Source organism: Talpa occidentalis, unplaced genomic scaffold (genome assembly GCF_014898055.3).
Source record: "Talpa occidentalis isolate TD23 unplaced genomic scaffold, MPIMG_talOcc4v2.1 talOcc4.2, whole genome shotgun sequence".
Taxonomy (NCBI): Eukaryota; Metazoa; Chordata; class Mammalia; order Eulipotyphla; family Talpidae; genus Talpa; species Talpa occidentalis.
In genome coordinates, this window is record NW_023602073.1 from 126357726 (window position 1) to 126381788 (window position 24063).

The 24063-nt window shown below is 38.0% G+C and overlaps 2 protein-coding genes across 11 annotated transcripts in view; one reads left to right on the plus strand and one right to left on the minus strand.

Annotated features, from left to right (window-relative positions):
* Positions 1 to 3828, plus strand: part of L3MBTL3 (L3MBTL histone methyl-lysine binding protein 3) — a 111440-nt gene extending 107612 nt beyond the window's left edge. For all 10 annotated transcript variants that reach the window (XM_037520372.2, XM_054697819.1, XM_054697825.1 and 7 more), the window contains one exon: positions 1892 to 3828. In XM_037520372.2, the coding sequence (XP_037376269.1) occupies positions 1892 to 2035 (144 nt within the window). In that variant the 3' untranslated portion in view covers positions 2036 to 3828. The remainder of the gene's footprint in view (positions 1 to 1891) is intronic.
* A 2234-nt stretch (positions 3829 to 6062) lies between these two features.
* Positions 6063 to 24063, minus strand: part of SAMD3 (sterile alpha motif domain containing 3) — a 53617-nt gene continuing 35616 nt past the window's right edge. Inside the window, exons 7-10 of the mRNA XM_037520377.2 lie at positions 14209 to 14409; positions 7548 to 7719; positions 6939 to 7024; positions 6063 to 6356 (exon numbers count right to left, since the gene is read on the minus strand). Of these exons, the coding sequence (XP_037376274.1) occupies positions 6069 to 6356; positions 6939 to 7024; positions 7548 to 7719; positions 14209 to 14409 (747 nt within the window). The 3' untranslated portion in view covers positions 6063 to 6068. The remainder of the gene's footprint in view (positions 6357 to 6938; positions 7025 to 7547; positions 7720 to 14208; positions 14410 to 24063) is intronic.

Sequence of the window (24063 nt, forward strand, 5' to 3'; positions counted from 1 at the left end):
CTCATCTGCCACCTTCTCAGTTAGTCCTACCCAGAGAGGCCACCTGCCATTGCTCATGCATCCTTGCACCACCTTGCAACTCATCTTCCCAGAAAGCATTTTTTTTAACATAGCACTGATGACTTTTTGAAACTAATTGCTACTAAATAATTACTACTTAATTTGCTTATGTATGTTTTTTGCTAATAGCCTGTCTCTCTCTAGAATATAAATTCCACAGGGAGTTTTTGTTTGCTTATTACGTTGGTTTAGTTTTTATCTGTTTAATTCTCTACTGTATCCCCAGGCTCAAAAAGAGCCTGGGCATTTTTGTATTTTTTTTTTTTTTTGAGTGAATATGCTCATACCTTTAAATGATGAGAAGCAAAGAGCATGTTGCTGTGATTTGCAAAGTTAAAGCTTTGGGAAAGAACTTTGAGAGCAAAGGAGAAATGTGGAATGCCCTGAATTCCAAATCCTCCTTCTCCACTTGGGCCACTAGCAAGCTGTAGACTCTTTGGAGTTAGACCAGTTTATGTGCATCACAGAAGCAAAAAAATGACAGTAATACATTGCCTGTCATCACTGTTCTTAGGAAGCACTTTCTTAAATTTATTTCCTCCCAGTTGAGGCTTTTCCTGGTGGCCACATATCAGAGCAGCCTGGTGTATTGTGCAATCTGGCACCTGCCTTAAAAAGAGTTTTTCTTTTTAGTGTCACTATACAAATAATCATCTACCAAACCTTGCCCTTCTCATCCCTCTTCTAACTTTCACATCCCAGCTTTGCAGTTCTTTGAAAGTCCCTTTTCATCAGCCATAGGTCATGTTAAATTTTTACACAATCTCAGAAGGATATTTTGTAGAACCCATGATTATAATAAGCCATTTAGTCTTTGTAGTGAGCGCCTGGGGAACTGGTGTGTAAGTTGACATTTCATTAATGATTTAGAAAACTTCTGTCAGACCATTCATTCTGATAAAATCTGCCTCGGTTGAGTAAAGTGCTAATAGATTTCCCTCTCTGCACAAATAAATGAGACCAGACCAAATGTTTCCAGAAAACAGTACAGCATTTGTCATACACTAAACTCATCTTACACTTGGAAATGAACATCGAATATCTCCTTCGAGTTTACAAGAGCGAGACGTTTCCTTACTGAAAATTAGCATACTTACTTTTTTTGCAGATAATTGTTAGTGAAGTTGTGTAAGATGACTCCAGTTCTTACTGATAACATATGTAAGCACATTAGACTTGCAGGTTTTTATTTTTAGAAGAAAGAGGGAAATGTTAAGAAGCAACTACTTAATTATTTCAACCTTCATTTAGTTAATTCTTTACAGAATTTGGAGTAGTATTAATTTACTAGGGCTGCCATAACAAAGTACAACAAACTGGAATTTATTGTCACCCAATTGTGGAGTCTACAAGTCCAAAGAAAGAAGTCCTTATGCATATTGTGCTTCCATTCTGGGAGGATTTCACCCTCCCCACTTTTTGAATCCAGGAGAAATGGTATTTGAAAGACTCTTCTCAGGCCTCCCAGACCTTACCTGGCCCTTTTCTATCCCTAATTGTTGCATGTCTAATTCTAAAACCTACCTTGATAGCAACTCCATTTGAGCTCACCCCAGGCAAGAAGAATTTGTTGGTACGGCGCCTCAGTCAGAGGAATCTCAGGAAGATATTTCCTGAGACTGATTTGTCAGACAAATGAGTTTTTCATTGCTTTTGGTCTGTGTTGCTGTAGGTAAGAAAGGTCCGTTTATCTGGAAAATGTTTATACACATGAACTCCTCCTTGTGCCATTTTAGTGTTGCTATGCAGAAGACAACTGATAGCTTTGAACATTGCCTGCAATACTACATCTGACGCATTCACTATCTTTTTTCTTTTTCTCTGATTTTAGCAAATAGATGGAGAAGCATTTCTGCTTATGACCCAAACAGACATTGTTAAAATAATGAGCATTAAACTGGGCCCTGCTCTCAAAATTTTCAATTCTATCCTGATGTTCAAAGCTGCAGAGAAGAACTCTCACAATGAACTTTGAAGATGGTGAATTTTGAATACCATCGGCTTTCTGCTTTAAAGCTCGTATTTTATTCAAAGCACAAGGACAGTTACAACTCCTGAATGAGAAGTCTCCAAAACTCAAAAGAGCAGTGCTGTCGGATTATTTATATTCCTCAAGAGACAATATATATGAATTCTTATGAAAGTGCTTGAGCTTTTAACCAGGTACTGTCTAACAGCAGTCATCTTTTGGTTCTGTTCACTGAGCTAAATTTATCTTTGTAAATCTTTTTGTGGCTGGGGTTGGGGGGAAGTGGGGGACTTCGTTAATTATTTATGGATGGGGGGGCTGAGTAAGAACTTTTGGCATTTTGTAAACATTGTTGAATTCTCTTTCATGTACACTCTTTCTTTTTCAATACTTTCAGGAATCTTTTTATATAATCAAATTTCAACTTAAACCAAATTAGTCAAAACCTGGCGCAGTTTTGCCAGTGGGACTGTTACCTGTATTGTTAATTCTGTGCCATATTCTTGAATTGCAACATTATGCTAAGTATAACTTTGCAAGTCACGATACTGCCTAACTGCTTGTCATCATTTGTTGGGGCTGACTAGTTGTAAAAAATTACTTTTCTTTCAATCAGTGTTTTTACTTTTGCACGCATTATGAAATGTTAAACAAATTACTTTTCACCAGCATCTTTACTATAATTACCAAAAACATGTATATAAACAATGGAATTGAAAATAAAATATATAAACATAAATAAATTAGGTGATGTATTTGAGTGGCATCAATCTCATACATTGTGGTGCCCTGTGTGTTTACAAGTGTCCAGTGCTATCAAAGGAATATGCAGTTACATTGGGGGGAGGGGAGGGGGACGCTGTTCGTAAGTGAACTATTTATGAGATTATCCTGAGCTTCTCTCTAGTTGTCATGGAGGTAACTGGTGCTTTTCAGAGATGAAGGGCTCGTTTTGTAGATAGAAACACCAATCTGTAAAGAGCTCTGTCTCAGATCTTGTAGTGTCCTCCAAAACCCAAAGATTTTCTTCAGGGTTGACTAAAGAGAGAGTGTATAGATTTTACTGAAAAGGCAAGGTGTGTGTGAGGAACCAACACCAGTTGAGACAAAGAGGTTAAATGCTCACAAATCAGGGAGGTGATTTCCCAAAGCAGCTATTCAAGAACCTCTGTTTTGGAAAAATTGTTTTCTGTCCAAAACAGTTTGCCTCCATATACTAAGCGTACAGATGCACTTTAAATGAAAGCCCTTGATTATCCCTAACCTGATAGCTGGTAGTGTTTCTTTTGCAAGAATGCATTTCCAACCCAAAAGGTAAATTATTTTATCAGCTCTTGTTGGATGATTGGACATTTATTCAAGGACTACTTTCCTACTTTAAAAGTGGAAAGTAAGATTGTAGCATGCTGTCTGAATCCTGGGGAAAGTTCCACCTCTCCTTGTTGCTCTTGCTTTTCTTGCTATAGGGCTTCCTTTGATGTCCCCCTGAAAGTCTATTAGCAGTCTTTTGCATTTGTCATAAGCCAAGGTAAAACAGGGTCTGTGACTTCTGCGGTGTTCCATTCATTGCTTTGCATGAACTTGCTTAATAAGTTTTCATTGTTGCTTCTTTTTCTTTTTTATATTTTGTTCAGAATTTGTACATTCAAGTTGCACTTGTTATATCTGACATGAATGAAATAAAATCTTAAATGCAGATACCTTTTTACATATGTATGATTTTTAACAAAGTTTTTAAGACAGAAGGGGTGTAAACAGAGCAGGAATGTTAATTATGGTCATTAACTAGCTGTGTGATAATTCTGGCAAATTTAGAAAGATTCGTCAAACCATGTCCCAGATGATGTGAAGAGAGACAAAAATTCAAAAATTATGTTGTTAGGTCAAATAGGATTTGCACCCATTGAAGATGTTTCCTATCTGGTTTAAAGCATGTAGTAACAAAAAGAGGCTTGTAAATCTTACTACAAATATCCAGCTTGGTGGGATTTCTTAGAGGCAAAGCATTAAGCAGCCTTAAGATAAGACAGTGTACCTCAAAAAGCAGAAACCTTTCACCAACCCAGCCCTCAGGTATAGTCTTAAATTTTAATAGAGGAAATGGAGCCATGATAGCATGAGAGAAGTGGTCTTGGTTGGGGTAAGACAACAGGGAGGGTTGGGGATTGTGGAACTTGTAGAACCTTCCATGTAAAGATATTTTAAAAATTATAAATACAGTGCAAGCCAAATGAAGTCAGTCTGCATGTTGAAATATGGCCCGAGGCTGCCATTTTGCAGCATCTAGATTCAGTGGACTCCACTGCCAGAGAAAACAGGGTCACGTTTGTCAAGCACAATTGAATATTGACCAAATGAGAAGGTCATGCTTGGCATGGGGGATAGAGTCACTATTGAGACAATAAAGCTTATGTGAGACAGCCCTGTGGTTAGCACATGTCTCTGTCATATTTGGAGCCAGACTTGACTAGTTTTCCTGCAGATCCACCTTGCCCCCAGCCTGGAGGAACAGAGAGGCTTTCATTCAGCTTCAGCCAGGCATCGCATGCCTCCTGAGGAAAGGAATCTTCAAGAATTTGGTCCTAAATCCACTTGGAAGAAGAGTAAGAGAGATGGTGAAACTAAAAAAGGGAGAGGGAGTAGATAAAAATTGGAGGAATAAAAAGGAAAGTTTGGAAGGAACTAAAGGCACAGTCAAGTGAAAGGGGCAAAATGAAAATGAGTAGGGACTAGTTTATGTCAAAATCACAGGTAGTAAATTATCTCCTGTCCATTCTTGTATACAGTTAGTGAATCTGATAGAGTTGTCACCTCTTCGTCCATGGTCTTTAGCTCACTGACGTCAGTATTTTAATAAATAGCCAAGGAAGTTATTAGCACAAATTTTACAATATTTCCAGAGATATGTTATAAAATGATTCTTCAGTCATTTATATGAACCCCTTCTTAAACTCTAAATTTCATTGATGAAATATCCCAGGAAATGTTCATCACACTGTGATGTAAATTTTCTTGTGCTTGTGTGTTGCAGGTGTAAGCACACACAAATCTTCCAATTTCGAAACCAAACTGTTCTGTTCAAAACTGATAAGTAACAATGATATTGCAATGGTGACAGAAGGAGGCAAAAGACAAAAGTCTTTTCCTTGGTTATAGTAAGAGCACACTGAATCTTGTGAGGCCTAAAAAGTACTTAAAGCAACTATCATTATGAACAGAGAGAATGAAAGCATGAAACTCTGGGTCATGTGAGGCATCAGGGCTAGGAGTCCTGCGGCTGGAAAGCAGGTCTAGGAAGGGCCTAGACGGAAACTGCGGCCGGTACCCAAGTCCTTACCGCAGACCCAATAAACCTGAGTAATAACCAAGACAGACACAGACACCTGAGGGCAAGGCATTGGGAAGTCAGAACTGGTGCCGGGAGGCAAGAACCAAATGCAACACCATATATTAAGGGAGGGAAGCAGTGGAAGAGACAGCCAGGTCAGATGGTGGAACGTGTCCTAGCGAGATCCACCTGCAGTGAGGAAACCTCAGGGTCCAGCCAGCCCTGGTTCTTAACAGATGGGATCAAAAAAGCCAAACCCCAGGCCAGCTGGTTCAGCTGGGGAAAAGGTTGAGGGATAGGTGCCTTTTCTTAAAATATTCAAGTTCAATATGTTTGCAAGCAGTGTTCAGACTGAAGAGGCAACCCTCAGAGCACAGATGTGCAGTTCCCAGACATCAAGTCTCAAAGGTGGGCCAGCTGGGTGAAGCGCAAGGTACCCTAATCTGAAGTGTTTGAGCATATCTGGTGGAGTGTCTTAAAAACTAATGCATCCTTGAAAATACACGGAGGAGCATAGAATTCCTTAGATTGCAAACTCTAAGTAGTATTTTATTACAGAATTTCACAAAGAACATAATTATTCAAGCCTAAAAATAGAAGGCATTGAAATTTATTCACATCTGTGAGTCAAGGTGGTTTTGTAGTATCTACCTCTACCACAACCCAATCTTAAAACAATTTTTATAAAGTTTCAGCTGTCCCAGAAATCAATTATGATCCTTGTTTGTATGCTATTAAGTGATTGATTTCCTTTTCTTTCATAGAAGGAAAATAGGGACTGTGAGTATCAAAAATCAGTGTCTCTAAGAAGTTGAGGGTTTGGGACAGTTGTCTTGGACACTCAATCCCAAATACACGAAAGGCAGCTATGAGAGTAGCCAGAGCCATAACACAGTCATCGACCTTTGTGAGTTTCTCTTTTTCTAAATACAAAGAAAATTCACAGACATCAATGTTGAAAGGGTTCTTAACTTCTAACACAGGTGTGGACACTCGTACCTGAAAAAAAGATTGAACAGAGTCAGCACTCCATGGTATGTAAAATAGCTAAATAATACAAAGTGCCACAATTTAATCATGATATTGTAATAAAAGAACTTGTTGCAATTTAACATATTTCTTTTTTTTAAAGATTTATTTATTTATGCATACAGGAACTGGGGTACAGGCCAGAGGTGCAGGGGGTGAGAGGATTCACCAGAGACAGAGTGGGGAACAGAACACGCAGACTGACTGAAATACACTGCTGAGGGGAGCAGCGGGTGAGATAGGAGAGGTCTGCTGGGCCATGTGGGTACCTCCCTGGCCGGCCGGGAATTGAACTTATGCTGCAGAGGCTGCGGTTATCTTCACAGTGCTATGCTTCTAACCCCTTGCACCACCAGGGAGGCCCCAATTTAACCTATTTCTAAATATAACAATACATACTTCAAAATAGACCACCATCCTCCTTTTAAATAAATTATTATATGAAGATATAAAATGCCAAGCCAATGTTCATTGACATACCTCCTCATTGACAATAACTCCTCATTGACATATGGCATATACATACCTCATTGACATATGACATATACATACCTCATTGTCATTGACAATGACAAAAAGGTTGGGATCATCCCCAAAAACTTCTGGTAGGAGTAAACATGTGGCTGTCATCTTCATATCTGTCAAGCAAACATGCATACAGATCAAGTACAAACAAGCCTTTACCTATTGCAAATAAAGTCAGTATTAAAATATTTGGGTTTTTAGAAAGTTGTTACCTTCTACAGAGAACACACTAGCTTTCTTAGATCAGTATTTCCTAGCCATTGTTAACCAACATCCCCTTCTAAAACTTACATTCAAGAGCTCATATTCTGCCCTTCAGATCACTGCCAGGTGAAGACAAGAGTTGTGCACTCTTTCCATCAGACGGGATAATTTGATCATGCCTTAGCTTGTAGTTTGTGTTATGAAATTAACAAGCTACTAATTCCCTAAATATAATTTTTCAATATCAAGTGTATTTTAAAAGTCTATAGTTCAACTCTTATTTGAAAATTATTTTTCTTTTCCCTCATATTGTTTCACTGACTTTTACCTATTACCAAAACAGAGCTTTTCTAATTATCCTGAATTACATAGCTATCTGAGACTAGATCACTCCTGAGACTAGCAAACTCCTCCCCCTCCAGGTTCACTAACGTTTCAATATGTCTTCATCTGTGTGCTGTTTCATCTTTTCTTGCAATGCAAAATGGATGGGATTGTCCACCACTGAAAAAGAAGTCAGTATATTTTCTGAATAGGATTCCAAGATGTGCCTTGTTTTCTTATAAATATCTGTTCTTGTAAGAAGTTGGAACTCTCTGAACATCTGTAAAGGAAATAAAAATATATATCAAAAAATAATGTATAGAACACCAGGAAGTAAGGAACTCTAAGATTATAGTAAGCTTTGAATGCTAGTTTCAACTATTTAATAGATATTTTGAGTAGCGATAGTCGAGAAGTAAAGACAGCACAAAGAAAAGAATGAAAGCTTAAAGTAAATAGGAAAAGATAAGTAATGGACATGGCAGAACTTCTAAGTTTGTAGAGTTAAAAGCTTGGCTGCAGACTCAACTACATGAGGGGTTCAAAATCTACACACATTTTGGTTATTCCGGTTACCCAGCTAAGATTCTGTGATCTTACATTTCTTTATAAATGGCATTGTTATGTTTTGGCAGTGTCCAACATGGGGCAAAAGAAAAAAAAAAAAAAAAAACCTCTTGTATTTTAGGAAACAGACCTTGAAAAATACCAACCATTGCGTACTGAAGGAAAAAGAAAGTGCTATTTCCTTAGGGATAAAAATAAAAGAATAAAAAATATATAAGTACCAAATCACTTTATCTTAATGGAAACCCCTTGACTAAAAAATTTTTCCTGCTGCTGCCCACACCCTGCAACCCCAGAGAACCCCATCACCACTGCCCCCTCCCTATTTTGTTTTTTTGACAAAGCTGCATTATGAGATTATGCAACACACACATTAATAGGAATTAATGTAAACATCTCCTGCCCTAAAACTCTATAAAGAACAGTTAGGTATGGCCCACTGGGTCTCATTGTTCCTTGAATTTTGGTAGATCAAAAATAGTCCAAAGATTAGCACCCAAAGTTATCAGAAAACTGAATGCACATTATCTCATAAAGGTGTAGGGGCTCTGTTACCAGGCAACCTGCAGTGGGCCACTAATCTGGATTAATACCTTTTAAAGGGTTTTTCTCTGCAGGGAGATATGAAGTGAAGTGTGAAAAAGGTGAACATTCCTCCACTTTCCAGGTGCCTAACTTAGGAACATATTTAATCTTTTATAATAATTTCCAGTTTACATTAAAGTTGCAGAAAGAGTAAATAGAGATCATAAATGTCCTTCATCCAAGTTCCCCTAATGTTAATATTTTTGGCCCATTTAAAGTGTCTGTGTCACTTCCTTAGTTTCTGGCACTGCATGGTGCTTCAGACTCACCTCATGTTATTTCTGCCCGAGTCCTGGAACCAGTCATTTCTCCAGAAAGCCTGGTTTCGTTGAGTGGAAATGATACTTGGAAACTAAAACTTCAGCCCTAGGTATACTTCATTGCTCAAAGGTGTTATTATGCTAGGATTTCTCAGAGAGCAAAGGTAAGTAATATATATATGTGTAGCTACATAAGCATACAGAGACATACAAGCATCTCTGTTTACATATCTCTATATAAATGATTAAAATCCGTGAGTTCACACCAATACCTTCAGTTCAGTTGAATACCACAGGGTTTATTCTAACCTTTTCCCTCCATATATTCTTTTCAATACCCAGAAACCTGACTCCCTTTATCCCTTTACTTATTTGCATAAATCTTCTCCATACTTCATAGAGATTAACTTCCAGCAGTGACTGGTCAGTTGTACAGGTCCAGGCTGTCCCACAGGTTATTAATTCAATCCTTTTGATTATGCAAGGTTGGGTCATTTCTGTTGATCTAATTTTAAGTTCATAGAGCCTTTCTTCCCATTTCTCATATGCATTTCTCTTTCTAGTGCTGTTTTCATTTCAGATGACTTTTCAGTTCTGAAATTCAATTTCCTCTTTTTTCACATATCTTCCATTTCTCTACTGAGTTGTCCCACAGTAATGATCCCTGGAGTTCCCCGATTTTACCCTGCTCCGCACAATCCTGAAGCCACTGACTTGACAGAATGGTGGAATGACCTTGTGCAGACAGAGGCACAGCACCAGTCAGGTAGGAATACTTGGCAGGGCTGGGAAAATGTTCTCCGGGAGCCTGAATGTGCTCTCCACCAGGGCAATATATTATGCTGTTTCCCAAAATATGGGGACACAGCCAGGAGTCACCAGTCAAGGAGTCAAGCAGTGGACGCCGAGTAGCACCCCTCACTATGACCCCAGTGACCCATGAGAAGAGAGTCTATATTATGTGGCATCCCTTTCAAGGTAATCCATTTTGTTCTGGCTGGCAATGAAAATACTAGCTGATCCTTCTGGTCTTGTCAGACTTGATTTTTTTTTTTTTTAAAGATTTATTTATTTATTTATTTATACAATCACTGGGTAGAGTCAGAAGCGCGGAGGGTGAGAGAATTCACCAGAGCCAGAGCGGGGAGCAGAGCAGGCAGAAGGACCGAAGTACACTGCTGAGGGGAGCAGCGGGCGGCAGGAGAGGTCTGCGCGCCATGTGGGACCCTCCTCCGGTGGCCGGGGAGCAGCCGGGGATCGAACCCTCGCTACAGAGGCTGCGGGCAGCTTCGCAACCCAGCGCTCAACCGCTGCGCCACCGGGGAGGCGCCTTGTCAGACTTGATTTTATCATTTGTTCGACATGTCTCTTGGTTTTTGTCCTTGGTCTTAGGGTATGGCCCTGACTCCAGTGTAGATCTCTCACATACTGTGGATTTTCTGGAGTCTCATGGAGGTGCCAAGGTGCTCAGAAAGTCTCTCCAGTCCCGCTGGGCCAGAGTGGGCTCTGACATCAGCTTTCGGTCCATTGTGTGATCTCATACTCTACAGTCCAGCTCTCAGCCAGGGACCTCTGCTTCCCCTGCTTTCCTCTAGCACTTGTCCTGCAAGTGCCAGCTACTTCCTTATTCCCAAACTCCAATTTCTTACGGTTATGATGATTATTGAAATCGCTTCTCAGTAAGGTGAAAGCCTTTTCAGAGGTTTTACTTGGGATATATAAACTTGGGAACACTGTTTAAAGGTATGCTTTGCATTTTCCTTTCCATAACCCCTTCCTATTTGTCTTGTGCCACACCCAGAGATCCCATCAACAAATTCCTAGTTATAGCTTAGATAGTCTAACAAAATATTTTTATAATATTTCATTTTTAAATTTCTGTTGCAAGACAGAAACATCAATTCCAAAGAACACCTGCACCCCTATGTTTATAGCAGCACTATTTACAATAGCTAAGCTTTGGAAACAGCCCAAATGCCCAAAAATAGATGACTGGATCAAGAAGATGTGGTACATATATACCATGGAATATTACTCAGCATTCAAAAAAGATAAACACATGCAATTTGCAGCAACATGGATGGCGTTGGAAGGGATCATGCTCAGCGAAATAAGCCAAAAAGAAAAAGAAAAATACCGGATGGTCTCACTCATAGCAGGAATCTAGAAAACTTAAATAAGGGACCAGGAAAATGAATAACTATAAGAAAGTGAAAATCAAAATCAACAAAAAAATATGAACAAGAGACACTTTTTGGGGGGTGGGAGGCGGGAGGGGAGGGATTGGGGTCAGAATGGGGCGTTTGCAATTGTATGGGGGAATATAAAAATAAAATTTATTATTTAAAAAAATAAAATAAAATAAATAAACTTAACAGCATTCTATAGATACTCTAAAAAAAAAAAAAAATTTCTGTTGCAAGAAAGTTTTCTGTAGGCCGGGAGTTGAACATGCAGGGGGTGAAAGAAGGTCTATGTCAACTCCTAGGACCAGCTTCTCACACCTGCTGCTTCTCTTCGGTAGCTACCCGCTCATTCTCTAAGCTCCAAGGGTTTTCACAAAGGTGGGTAGCAACTAGTGCTGAAGGTGGTTAGAGCAGAGGCAGCTGCCCTATTAGAGGGATTGTTTGTTAACTGGGTATAATAAGTAATGATAAACCTGCTTCTATTTTAGGAAGCACAAGTGTATATTCCAGCTGGCTGCACAAGACTGAGTTAGGGAGATCAACTTCCTGGAGAGAGCTAAAATGTTTTACTCTTTTGTGAAACAAAATTTATTCAGTAAATATAGTTGTTACAAAAACCACACTCCAATGCACACTTTGAATATAAAACGTGAAGGAATCTGAGAGAGTGTGTATGTGGGTTGCGGGTTGGGGAATAAGACATAAGACACCGGGCCTCCCCCGTGGCGCAGCGGTTGAGTGCTGGGTTGCGAAGCTGCCCGCAGCCTCTGCAGCGCCTGTTCGATCCCCGGCTGCTCCCCAGCCACAGGAGGAGGGTCCCACAGGGCAAGCAGACCTCTCCTGCTGCCCGCTGCTCCCCTCAGCAGTGTACTTCGGTCCTTCTGCCTGCTCTGCTCCTCACTCTGGCTCTGGTGAATTCTCTCACCCTCCCGCGCTTCTGACTGTACCCAGTGCTTGTATGTATAAATAAATAAATAAATATTTAAAAAAAAAAAAAAAAAAGACATAAGACACCACAGTGGGAGTCTTAAAGCATGAGTGACACAGTCTAAATCTTTCTGCTCCTCACTCCATCTGTCGTGGAGCTCAGACTTACTTCACTATAGTTCTTTAAAAGGTCATTTAACCATAACTCATTTGAATTAATCACTAAGCCTTTCAGGAGACTTTCTAATGAAAGCCCCTATGGCTGCAACATCAATGAGCAGATGAAACTAACAACTGCTGTGAACTGAATGCTTGTGTCCCCCCAAAATTCATATGCTGAAATGTAATGGTCATTGTGGTGGTTTTAGGAGGTAGGGCCTTTGGGAGGTAATTAGGTCATGAGGGCCAAGTCTTCATGAATGGATTATTGCCCTTATACAAAAGACCCCAAGAGCTGGTTGCTCCTTCAGACATGTGAAGTCACAGAATCAGAGAGGTTCTGGTCCATGAATCAGAAAGCTGGCTCTCACCAGACACCAAATCTGCTGGTGCCTTGATTTTAGAATTCCCAGCTTCCAGAACTGTGAGGAATAACTCCAAAACAGGAATAAATAGCTACCCAGTCTATGGCATTTTTCTTACAGGAGCCAAATAGAGTAAGATACCATATATCTATTATAGGAACTCATTCAGCATTCAAAAAAATCAACATTGGGCCTCCCCTTGTGGCGCAGGCGGTTGAACGCAGCACTGTGAAGCTGTCCACAGCCTCTGCAGCGCCAGTTTGATCCCGGCCGGCAGGTGAGGGTCCCACATGGTGTGACAGACCTCTCCTGTCTCGCCCGCTGCTCCCCTCAGCAGTGTATTTCGTCAGTCTGCCTGTTCTGGTCCCCGCTCTGGTGAATCCTTTCACCCTCCCGCACATCTGGCCTGTATCCCGGTTCTTGTATAAATAAATAAATCTTTTAAAAATAATAATAATAAAAACAAAACAAAAAATCAACATTTTCTTTGCAGTACATGTAGAGTGTTCTGCTAAGCACTTTGGGAACTGCTAAGATGTTGAAGACATGTTCCCTGCATTCAGAGAATTTGTATAATATTGGTTTGACCGACTATACTTTGTAGGTCTATCAATTGGCCTATTCTTTTAATAGTCAGAGTTACTGGCTATTACTACTCCCAGCAACAGAAAGATTAAGAGAAAGGAGAAAGCAAGTAATAACCAAGGGCGGGTTGCTGAGATGATTAGATAAAATAAATCATGTAAGCACTGAGAACATACTAATAGCTCTTGACACAAAAACACTCAAATGTTTGCTACTCACATTGTAATTAAAACAAACAAATTCTTACTTTGGTTTTTCAGTTATTATGGAAGAAGAAACATGTTTTACATGTTTGGTTGATTGCATCCACAGAATTCTTCCATGAAATACTTTCTCAGGTAAAAACTTTGATGAATTTTTCACTACATACCACAGTTTAAATTACCCGAAAACTGTAAAAGACGTTTTCATAGCCACCTTAAGTAAGGTAAATGCAGGTTTTTTTACTTAACCATTAAACTTCAAATATTTCAGACCCCTTTATTAAATGATTTGGGAATCATAAAGAAAACAGACTTTGAGTAGTGTTGCACACAGACAATTCCCTAATAAATGACCTTAACTGTCTAATGCATACAAAGGGACAACACTTCATGCTATCAAAAGCCCAGGAATACTGGTTCCCCAACCTCCAGTAACAGACAACTCTAAATCTGCAGGCATGGGCCTCCCTGGTGGCACAAGGGGTTAAGATGCAACCTATGAAGCTATCCGCAGCCATTGTAGCAAGAGTTCCATCCCCGGCCAGGGAGCTACACACATGGCACAGCAGACCTCTCCTGACTTGCCCACTGCTCCCCTCAGCAGTGTATTTCAGTCAGTCTGCCTGTTCTGTTCCCCACTTTGTCTCTCCGCACCTCTGGCCTCTACCCCAGCTCTTGTGTGCATAAATAAATAAATGTTTTAAAAATAAATAAATAAATCTGCAGGCAGCATATGCCTCCAGTGCATGTCATCAACATAGGCATTCAGAAATTCTTACAAAATGGCCCCAGTTTTAATCCCTGGGGCTTCACACACCCAACTGAGATTATACCCACTGTCCTGCCACATAATCCTATTATCACTCCAAGAGGAAAGAGAATAATTAATTTGGACACTATATTTAGAGAATATTATAAATCAGTAAAGATACCTGATAAGGGCACTTCAAGAAGGGAAACATTTTGAGAACGTCTTTCAGAGGAGTTCTGCTGTTGATCACCTTCCTTCTGATTTCCAAAGTCTGGCTCATCTTCTTATCAATTTCTCTCCAGTCCTTTTCTGGTTTTGTGTACTCTTGCTGGAGCCAGTTAATATGTTCTCCTACCTCAGAGTCTAAACAAATAGTTTCTTCCTGCAAAATATTTTCAAAATATCAACATGGTCCATACTTCAAGTGGCCTTATAAAGATTTGAATTATAGGTTGTATTGCACTCATTATATAGACATATATATATATATACACACACACACATACTAGTTATATATGATAGATAGGATTACATGTATCATAACAAAGTACCCATAATTAGCATTAGCTTATATAATTACACTTGACCTTCAACATGATTGAACGGGCAGCCTTTAATGCTAAAAATAAATAAATCAATTACTTACTGTGTAATAAATCAGTCAATTACTTACTTATTCTCTTGACAGATCATTGAGTTACTTTATTTCCTATGCACCCTTTTCAGGTAAAAACAAGGTTATCTAGAAAGTTCATACTCAACAGGAATGTTGTTTATTTTTGCTTATTTAAATTTTAAAAGATAAAATATTAGGAAAAGCTAGAGTTTTAAATTAAGGAATTGTTGTAATTATTATTTATGTATTTCATTTTTAACTGCCTTTTGTGATCTACGGAGCCATGTCATTTAATCCAAATTAAAAATATTAAGTAGGTATTTTAGGATGCTAAATCATCAAATGTCAATAATATTTACTATACATTTGGGTATATTGGGTAGGGGTGGATGGCAAAGAAATATCCTGCATATAATTAAAAAATAGAAGACAATTGATTTTAAAGCTAGAAGAAAGCAATCTTCCTAGCAAAATTAGTTGAAAGGATACTCAGCTGAACTGCACTTTCATTAACAAGTTGACAAACTCTACCTGGAGGGAGCGTGAACAGATGCTATCTTAAAAAGAAGAGAAAGATCATTGGGAGTCAGGAATGCTCCTACATCAAGGCTTTCCAAGCACTTGATGTAGATCTGCTATCTGTGCAGATAGGATCACTAGCAAGATGCAGATCAAATGAACAAAATCTTAGAAAAATAGAACCATCTAAAAAGAAGTTCCTATAATCTTACATAAATTTAACTAGAAGACAAAAGTCTTTCCACCATGAAAATGCTAAGGCCTGAAGGTTTTATAGAAAATTTCTACTAATTTTTAGAGTGTTCCAAAATTATGCAAACTCCTTCAGGGAGTCACAAGGGGAAAGAAAAATGAATACTCTCCAACACATTCTATGAAGCCTCTGTGAACTTGATCCTCAAACCTGGAAGAGCAGTATAAAAGAGGAAAATGGCAGGCCAATCTCATTCATGAACAAAGTTGCAAATATTAGAAACAAGGAACTAACTTGAGTTTATTCCACTGCTACAAAAATGCACCTATGATTTAACGCTAGAAAGCAAACTATAGTCAAGTAAGTATGGTTGATTTATCCACTACATTTCACATAATTTCATACCGAAGTCAGAATTTGGAGGCCACCTTTTGGAAAAGATTTGGAACAAAAAAACTTTTAAACAATGTGCATGTTAACACTTCTCTAATTTGCCTAGATTATCTATATACATATAAATATCATACCCTGCATTTAACTACTGATATAGAAAAAAAAAGATCATTTCAAATAATGTAGAAAAAAGGCACTTTATAAATTCAGTATCTCCTTATGATTAAAAAATTATGTCAAAATAAGAGAATTTTTTAAAACTTGTAAAATTATCTACCAAAATCTGAGCTGACATAGTTTTTAATGCTGAAATTTTAAAATAATTATCCTTCAATTAAAAACAAGATAAAGATGGTCTATTACACTCTTATTTAGAGTTTTGCTGATGATCCTATCCAGGGTAGTAAGATAAAAGAAATAAAAGGTGCAAATTGGAATGATGGGAAGAAAATTGTCATTATTCATAGGTGATATGATTAAGAGAAATCTCAAATTAATGTACTTGTAATGGGAAAATATTAAGACATTTTACAGCTATGTAAATAGAAAATTTGGTATCCATGAAAGAACAGATAACTTTACTAGTGGAACACAGTAGACCTTCTATATAAGAGTATGAAGACTGTAGAGACAATATCACAGATCCCTGGAAAAGTAAGAACTACTTTATAAAATGCACAGGAGTTATAACTATCTGGGACAAATGGGGAAAATGGCACATCTTATGCAGAAATAATTTCACTAGGTTTAGGAGCTTAAACGTTAAACAGACATTTACATTTTTTTTAATGTAATGATATTTCTTATCATTTTAAGGTAGGAGACGATTGTTCCAAAAGGACTAAATATAAGGGAAATGACTGATAAATTAAAATTACAAGCTTCTCTTTGTGCAAAGACACCATTAAGAAACATGGTGCCATAAAAACATGGAACAAAATGGGCAAAAATATTTACAGTGATATATCAACAATTTGTCAAGGACCAGAATACAGAATATATATAGAATTCTTACGAACAAATAAGGAAAAGACAACCTCAGAAAAAAATATACAAAAGACAGAACCTAGCATTTTACAGAAAAGGAAAGCTGAATGCTTCATAAACATGAAAAGATGATAAAACTCATACATAATTAAATTGAAAATTAGGACCAAACAAGGTACTGTTTTACTCACAATAATTGGAGATAATAACAAGTACTACTCAGTGAGTTTAAATGGCTACAATCCCCTAGGAAAATATTACTACTGTTTTATAAAGTTGAATATTTATATACCCAAGTGCCAAGAATTCCTCCTAAGTGTATATCCTTGAAAATGCTGTATATAGGCACGCGCATGTGCGCAAAGACACACACACACACGCACACGCACATGAATGACTGGTGCAGCATACAAATAAGCTGTATTTTGCTGTCACAATAGATTTTTAAGCCAATATAAAAGTTAATGAACTAGACAGCCTAAATTGACGGACTGAATGAAATCCCAGAGACATTATATTGAGTGAAAAAAAAAGATATCATAAATAACATATATAGTTTTTTTTTATCATTATGTCAACTTCAAAAACAAGCACAACAAAACATGGAATCATGCATATGTGATTATCATAAAATTCAAAGTGGAGACCGTAATTTTGGAATGCTGGGAAGGGGGTGGAAAACATCACTGGACACAACAGTATGGGCTGTGTTCCCATTTTAAAGCTGAATAGTGACTCACAACATTTATTTTTTCTTATAAATTATACATGCTACATACATTTTATCAGTCTCAAAGGTATAATAATTTTTTAAACATTTATTTATTTATGCATATAAGAACTGGGGTACAGGGCCTCCCCTGGTGGCTCAGCGGTTGAGCGCTGGGCTAAACCAGTTCATTCCCTGGCCGCCGGCAAGGGTCCCACAAAAAAAAAAGAACTGGGGTACAGGCTGGAAGTGCAGGGGGTAAGAGGATTCACCAGAGACAGGGTGGGGAACAGAACAGGAAGACTGATTGAAATACACTGCTAAGGGGAGCAGTGGGCGAGACAGGAGAGGTCTGCTGTGCCATGTGGGTAACTCCCTGGCCAGTCGGGGATTAAACTTGTGCTGCAGAGGCTGCAGATAGCTTCACAGTGCTGTGTTTAACCTTTTGTACCACCAGGGAGGCCCAAAGATATGATAATTTTTAAATAAAGTAAAAACCTAAATTTTAAATAGTAAAGGAAAAAAAAATGATTTGAACCTCTTTCTTTTTACTGAAATATAGTTCTGCAATTGCTGATATCAACATTATAGACTATTATACACATGATATACTGCTCCCCCAAACCTCACAAGCACTTCATGAAATGTCATGTAGAGTTTTTAGGGAGCTTTTACTTGATGGTACTAACATAATATTACTGGATTGTATCCCAGATTACAGTTCTTTTCAGAAGGAATACTTTTTTAAAAAATTTATTTATTCATACATACAAGAACCAAGGTACAGTTCAGATGCACGGGAGGGTGAGAGGATTCACCAGAGACAGAGCAGGGAGCAGAACAGGCATTCTGATGAAACACACTGCTGAGGGGAGCAGCGGACTAGACAGGAGAGGTTTGCTGGGCCATGTGGGATTCTCGCCTGCCGAGATCGGGATCAAACCCACACTGCAGAGGCTGTGGACAGCCTCACAGTGCTGAGCTCCCGCCTATGCCACCAGGGGAGGCCCAGGAATAATTTTTAATGACTATCAGAATTTAAAATTCTCACCTTTTTAATAATTTCTATATTCTTAGAGCTGGAAAGAATTTAGAAATCATCTGATCCATGCCTCTCACTTTGTTGTTGAGCCAGTCCCCTGGCTCAAGCCAGTCCCCTTTGTTGTTTGAGAGTCCCCTCTCAAAAGGAAAGTGTCTTTCCCAAGCACAAATATAGCGATGTGTTGGGGGGTTCCTATCTTGGGGTAGCCAAATACTTCCCCAATGAGATGAATGGCCTTGTACTGAAAGGCTGGTTTCTGAGCAGTACACATTGAGATGAGGACATGGGCGAATGAGAGACACAGAACAGTAGCAGCAGAATCAACCACTATGTGTGTGTGTGTGTGTGTGTGTGTCTGTTTTAGGAAGTAAAGATGAACAGGGAGAACATACTCAAAAAATACTGGAAAGAAGAAGTCATGAAGCAGGGAATAGATGGCCAAGGAATGGATAAATTTAAGGGAAGTGTAAGAATCACCAATGGGATTTGTGACTTCATAGAAATCAGCACAACTTAATCAGAACATTAACCTGGGTTAGATCCCAACAACTGGATAACAAACTTATGCCATGCCTCCTTCACATGCCAGTGCCCCTGACCTAAGATGGGGCTCTACTTCTGCACACAGTGACCACCCAACGAAAGTTGGGTGAGAGAGCTGAGAGCTTGGCTCCAGCCAACTTTCAGTCTAAGCTGGCTTGAAAACAAAGATAATACTTTTATCAGTTGGCTTGAAAACAAAGATAATACTTTTATATTAGATCTTAACAGAATATTTATTGAGACTGCTTTTGTAATTGTAAGATACAACAAAGTATAAAATGTAGCTTATCATTTTGTCCCCCAGAGATGAATAAAAATTCACCTTGACTTCTATTAAATATAATTTTGTTCTCGTAAGTCAGAAGGAAAAAGAAAAATATCAGATGGCTTCACTTAAATGAAGAATATAGGGGAACAAAATATGGGATCAGAGTGAAAATATAATAACAAAAAAAATTAACAGGCAACTATAAATCAGAAACATTCTTCAGTGGAGGGGGTGGAGAGGGATCAAAACAGGGGACGGGAAGAGCACTATGGTGATGATGCACAGGTGAACTGCTGGTGGGAATTCTATGGGGACTACACCTGAGAGGAGAAAGCAAACATTGTACAAAAAATGAACGATGTAAAATAGATGTAAATAAATAAATTTTATTAAACTTCAAAAAGAAAAACAAGGAAGGAAATAACTGACAGCAAAAAAACCCCACAAACCTACATTAACAGTAGTATGTAAAGGTCCTGTGTTTATAGTCTGGAAACTGACTCTGAAAACAAGAAATAAGTTGTAGAGCTGCCAGCTCATTATGGCGTTCTTCACAGAGCACCGTTTCTTTTACCCTGTGACTCCTCTAAAGCTGTATTTATCTGAGTCATTACTTATAGTAGCCACTTGCCACATATGGCCACTGAGCACTAGAAATGTGGCAAGTCCTGACTGAGATGTGCCCAAAACACTCAATTTCAAAGACTTCTTATAAACAACAAAAAAAGGCAGTATAATATAAGATTGTGGACTATATTGGATTAAATAAAATATACCATTAACATTATAATTCCATCTGCTTCTTTTTAAAAAAAAAAAGATGGCTACTAGAACATTTAAAATGTCTTTGTGATCCGTATTATATATTCTATTGGACAGAGTTGTGTTAGACGCCAGGATTTTCTTTATCCCAAATTCCAGTCATCCCCATTTTCACTTCTATTATCATGAAATTGCATTTGCAAATGATGCTTCTTTATGTAACTTGCACAAATCTCTTCTCTTAACATTCAGTCCGGTGCCTCAGTTAATCAGCAGGAAAACTGCTGCAAATCTACCCATGTTTCCAAGCGCACAGATGACTTGTAAAACTTCACAGTATTAGCAACATTGCCACCTACTGATGGCAGAAGATTTACCATACTCAGAAAGCCATGAACTGTCAACCTTTTTCTTCAACTTTTTTTTTTCTTCAGCTTTTGCTGTCTTGTTCAGTTTTGCACCATAAAAACAACTGTGAAAAAGGCTAGAAAAACGAGTAGTATTTGCATAATAAACCATTATGTGTCAGGTGCAGTAAGAAACAAACAGTAAATCCATAAAGGAAATCCAAAAGAACTCGGTAGATATTCTTAGCATTTGTCTGGCTAGGCAGTTTCTGCATAGCTTTTCATTCCACATTTTTGCCAAACCAAAGAAAGCTACCATACAAGACTGCTTCATGACTTCCAAAGTTATATATCCAGTAAGTAAACAAAGAAAATATTTTAGAGAGAAATGAATCACAAGAGTAGTTTTAGTATTTAAACACCTGGCAGTTAACTAATTAATACATTTAGCAAATATTTGGAGGCCTCTGAGTTCAAGGACACCCTACAATCATTTACTAAATCCCTAAGACACTATCCTAGACATCTTGTATATATTTTTTAAAAAGTACAAGTTAACCTCTCAAAAGCAACTGCCACAACATCCCCAGGATATTTCACATGAGAATTGGGCAAAATACAAGTTTTGTTTCCTCCATGTTTCAGACTCCGAGAAATGTTCTTAAAACTTAGGTCACAATGGATACAACCTACTCCAAATGTTAAGGTCTGGAAAAAAAATCTCCAAATGATGGGGTCTCCTTGGTGGTGAAAGGGTTTAAGTCTCAGCACTATCAAGCTGTTGGCAGCCACTGCAGCATGAGTTCGATCCCTGACCAGGGAGTTAACCCACATGGCACAGCAGACCTCTCCTGTCTCACCTGCTGCTCCCCTCAGCAGTGTATTTCAGTCAATCTGCCTGTTCTGCTCCCCACTCTGTCTCCAGTGAATCCTCTCACACACACACACCCCACACACTTCTGGCTTGCACCACAGTTCTTGTATGCATAAATAAATTAAAATAAATCTTAAAAAAAAAGAATCACCAAATGAGTTTGTTGTAAAAATGAAACCCAGATATTCTTACTTGAAGTAGTATTTTCCTAAATTTTAAAATTTCTATTATAACAATGGAAATGTTTCATGGACCTTCCCACCCTAGATATAGTAATAGGACACAGACTGTGAAATCCCTGAGGAGGATCACAAGATCAGCCAGATCCTCAAAAATGCTTCCATTGCTGCATGAAGCCAGGTCAAGGAGAGGTGTATCAGAAATGTTAACCCAAAGCCTGAATTACTGTTCCTGGAGCTCCAGATATTACTCAGGTTACATAATTGTGAAGCAGTACTTAATAACTCCAGACCTTAAAGTAGCAAAGTTTTATTTATCACTGATATGAATGTCCATCTTGGGAACCAGCTCCTCAACCTCCTTGCCCAGGAACATTGGCTCCACCACCTAAAATGCAGCCAAATATCACTGTAAAGAAAAGGGGGAAAGCAGGGTGTTGCAGGTGAAATCATCCATGTGTGCACTTCTGTTCACATTTCATTGGTCAAAGTCAGTCATGTCACCATAACTTCAGGGGGCTGGAGAAGTACAGTCCTGCTGGTTGTATTTCTGGAGGAGATAAACTGGTTAGAGCAGTGAACAGCAGCAATACTCACATCCATCTACCTTGTGTTGTCTATTACATGAAAGCTCCTGATAGTGTTGTTCAGTCTCAGATGGTTTTCTGTTAGCTACAACCACAGCCTCATTAACTGAGACACCAGACACCAAAAACTAATTTCCTAAATGAAGTCTTTATCCAGTAAAACATCCTTCCAATATGAAGATTTTGTAAGACATTCCCAGATGAATAAAATTGGAAGAATTGGTTATTAGCAAATCAGTTTTGCCAAAAATGAAAGAATATTAGACTGTAACTCAAATCCACATGAAAAGAATCAAGAGCTCTGGTAATGTCATTACTTAGGTATACATAAAAGACAGTATAAATGTATTTTTTGTTTGCAACTCTTTCTCATGTCTTATTTAAAATATAATTATACAAAGCAATAAAAATAAATCTGTTGATATGCACCAAATGTATAAATTGTCATTTATGTGACAATAACAGTGCAATAACAAAAAATAGGGTTGGAATTATAGAGAGGCAAAGTTTTTGTATGCTACTGTAAAATAGGTATTAATCCAAACTAAAGTATTAAAATGAAGATGTTAATTGTAATCCCCAAAACAATCACTAAGGAAATAAATGAAAATATACATACAAAATGAAACAATAAGAGAAATTGCCACATACAAAATATCTACTTAACACAAAAGAAGGCAGTAATAGAAGAATAAAATGCAAAAAAAAAAATAGAAAACATAGCAAAATGGTAGAAATAAATCCTACCTTATTGGTAACTACAATAAGTAATGGGCAGAATGGATTTTTAAAACCATCCAACTACATACACTTTCTACAAGATACACATTTTCTATTCAAAGATACAAATAGGTTGAAAGTAAAAATGTGGGGAGAAATGTACCATGCAAACAGTAACCAAGAGATAAAAAGACTATGCTATGCTAACACCAAACAAAATAAACCCTAAGAGAAAAATTATTCTTAGAGACAAAGGAGGATATTTTATAATGAAAGAGAACCAATTCATCAGGAAGATAAAAATTATAAACTTACACACACCTAACAATTGACTCCCCAAATTTAAGTCACAAGCACTGACAGAACTGAAGAGAAAAATAGGCAATCCAATAATAGTTGAAGATTTCAATATTCCGTTTTCAGTAGTGATTAAGACACTAAACAAGTGTCCTAATCATAAGCAAGACAAGAAAAACTAGAATTGTTGATACTGAAGATCACATGGATTATTGGAAACTGGAATTCAATATAACAAATAGAACAGTTTATACTAATCTGTAAGGGCCACATTTCAAGATCCCCAGTGAATGCCTGAAACTACAGATAGCTTTGAACTCTATATATACTTATTGTTTTCATTGACGTGTATTTCATTTCATATATTCTATGATAAAGATTAATTCATAAATTAAGCACCGAAAGAGATAAGCAACAATAAATATTAAATAAGAAATAAAACATCAGAATGCAAATGGGTAACTGAAGCTGTGGAAAAGGAAGCTGAGGACAAAAGGGGTCTTCTTAGATCGCACCATAAAACAAAGGACTCTGAGATTATAACAATAGGAGTTTGGAAAATTTGATTGATATGAGTAAGCTATTTAATTAAAACTTCAAAAAAAGCAGGGCCTTCCTGGTGGCGCAAGGAGTTAAGCACCTCACTATGAAGCAATCCACAGCCTCTGCAGCACGAGTTCAATTCTCGGCCAGACAGGGAGCAACCCACATGGCACAGTAGACCTCTCCTGACTTACCTGTTGCTCCTCTCAGCAGTGCATTTCAGTCAGTCGGCCTGTTCTGCTCCCCACTCTGTCTCTGGTGAATCCTCTCACCCCCTGCATCTCTGGCCTGTACCCCAGTTCTTGTATGCATAAATAAATAAATCTTTAAAAAAAAAACTTAACGCAAACAAAATATAGACTAGGTGGACTGATATAAAGATAAAATTATCTATGCACTTAAAAACCACATCGAAAACCTCAAAACTAAGAACACTTTATAGCAACTAGAAAAAGAA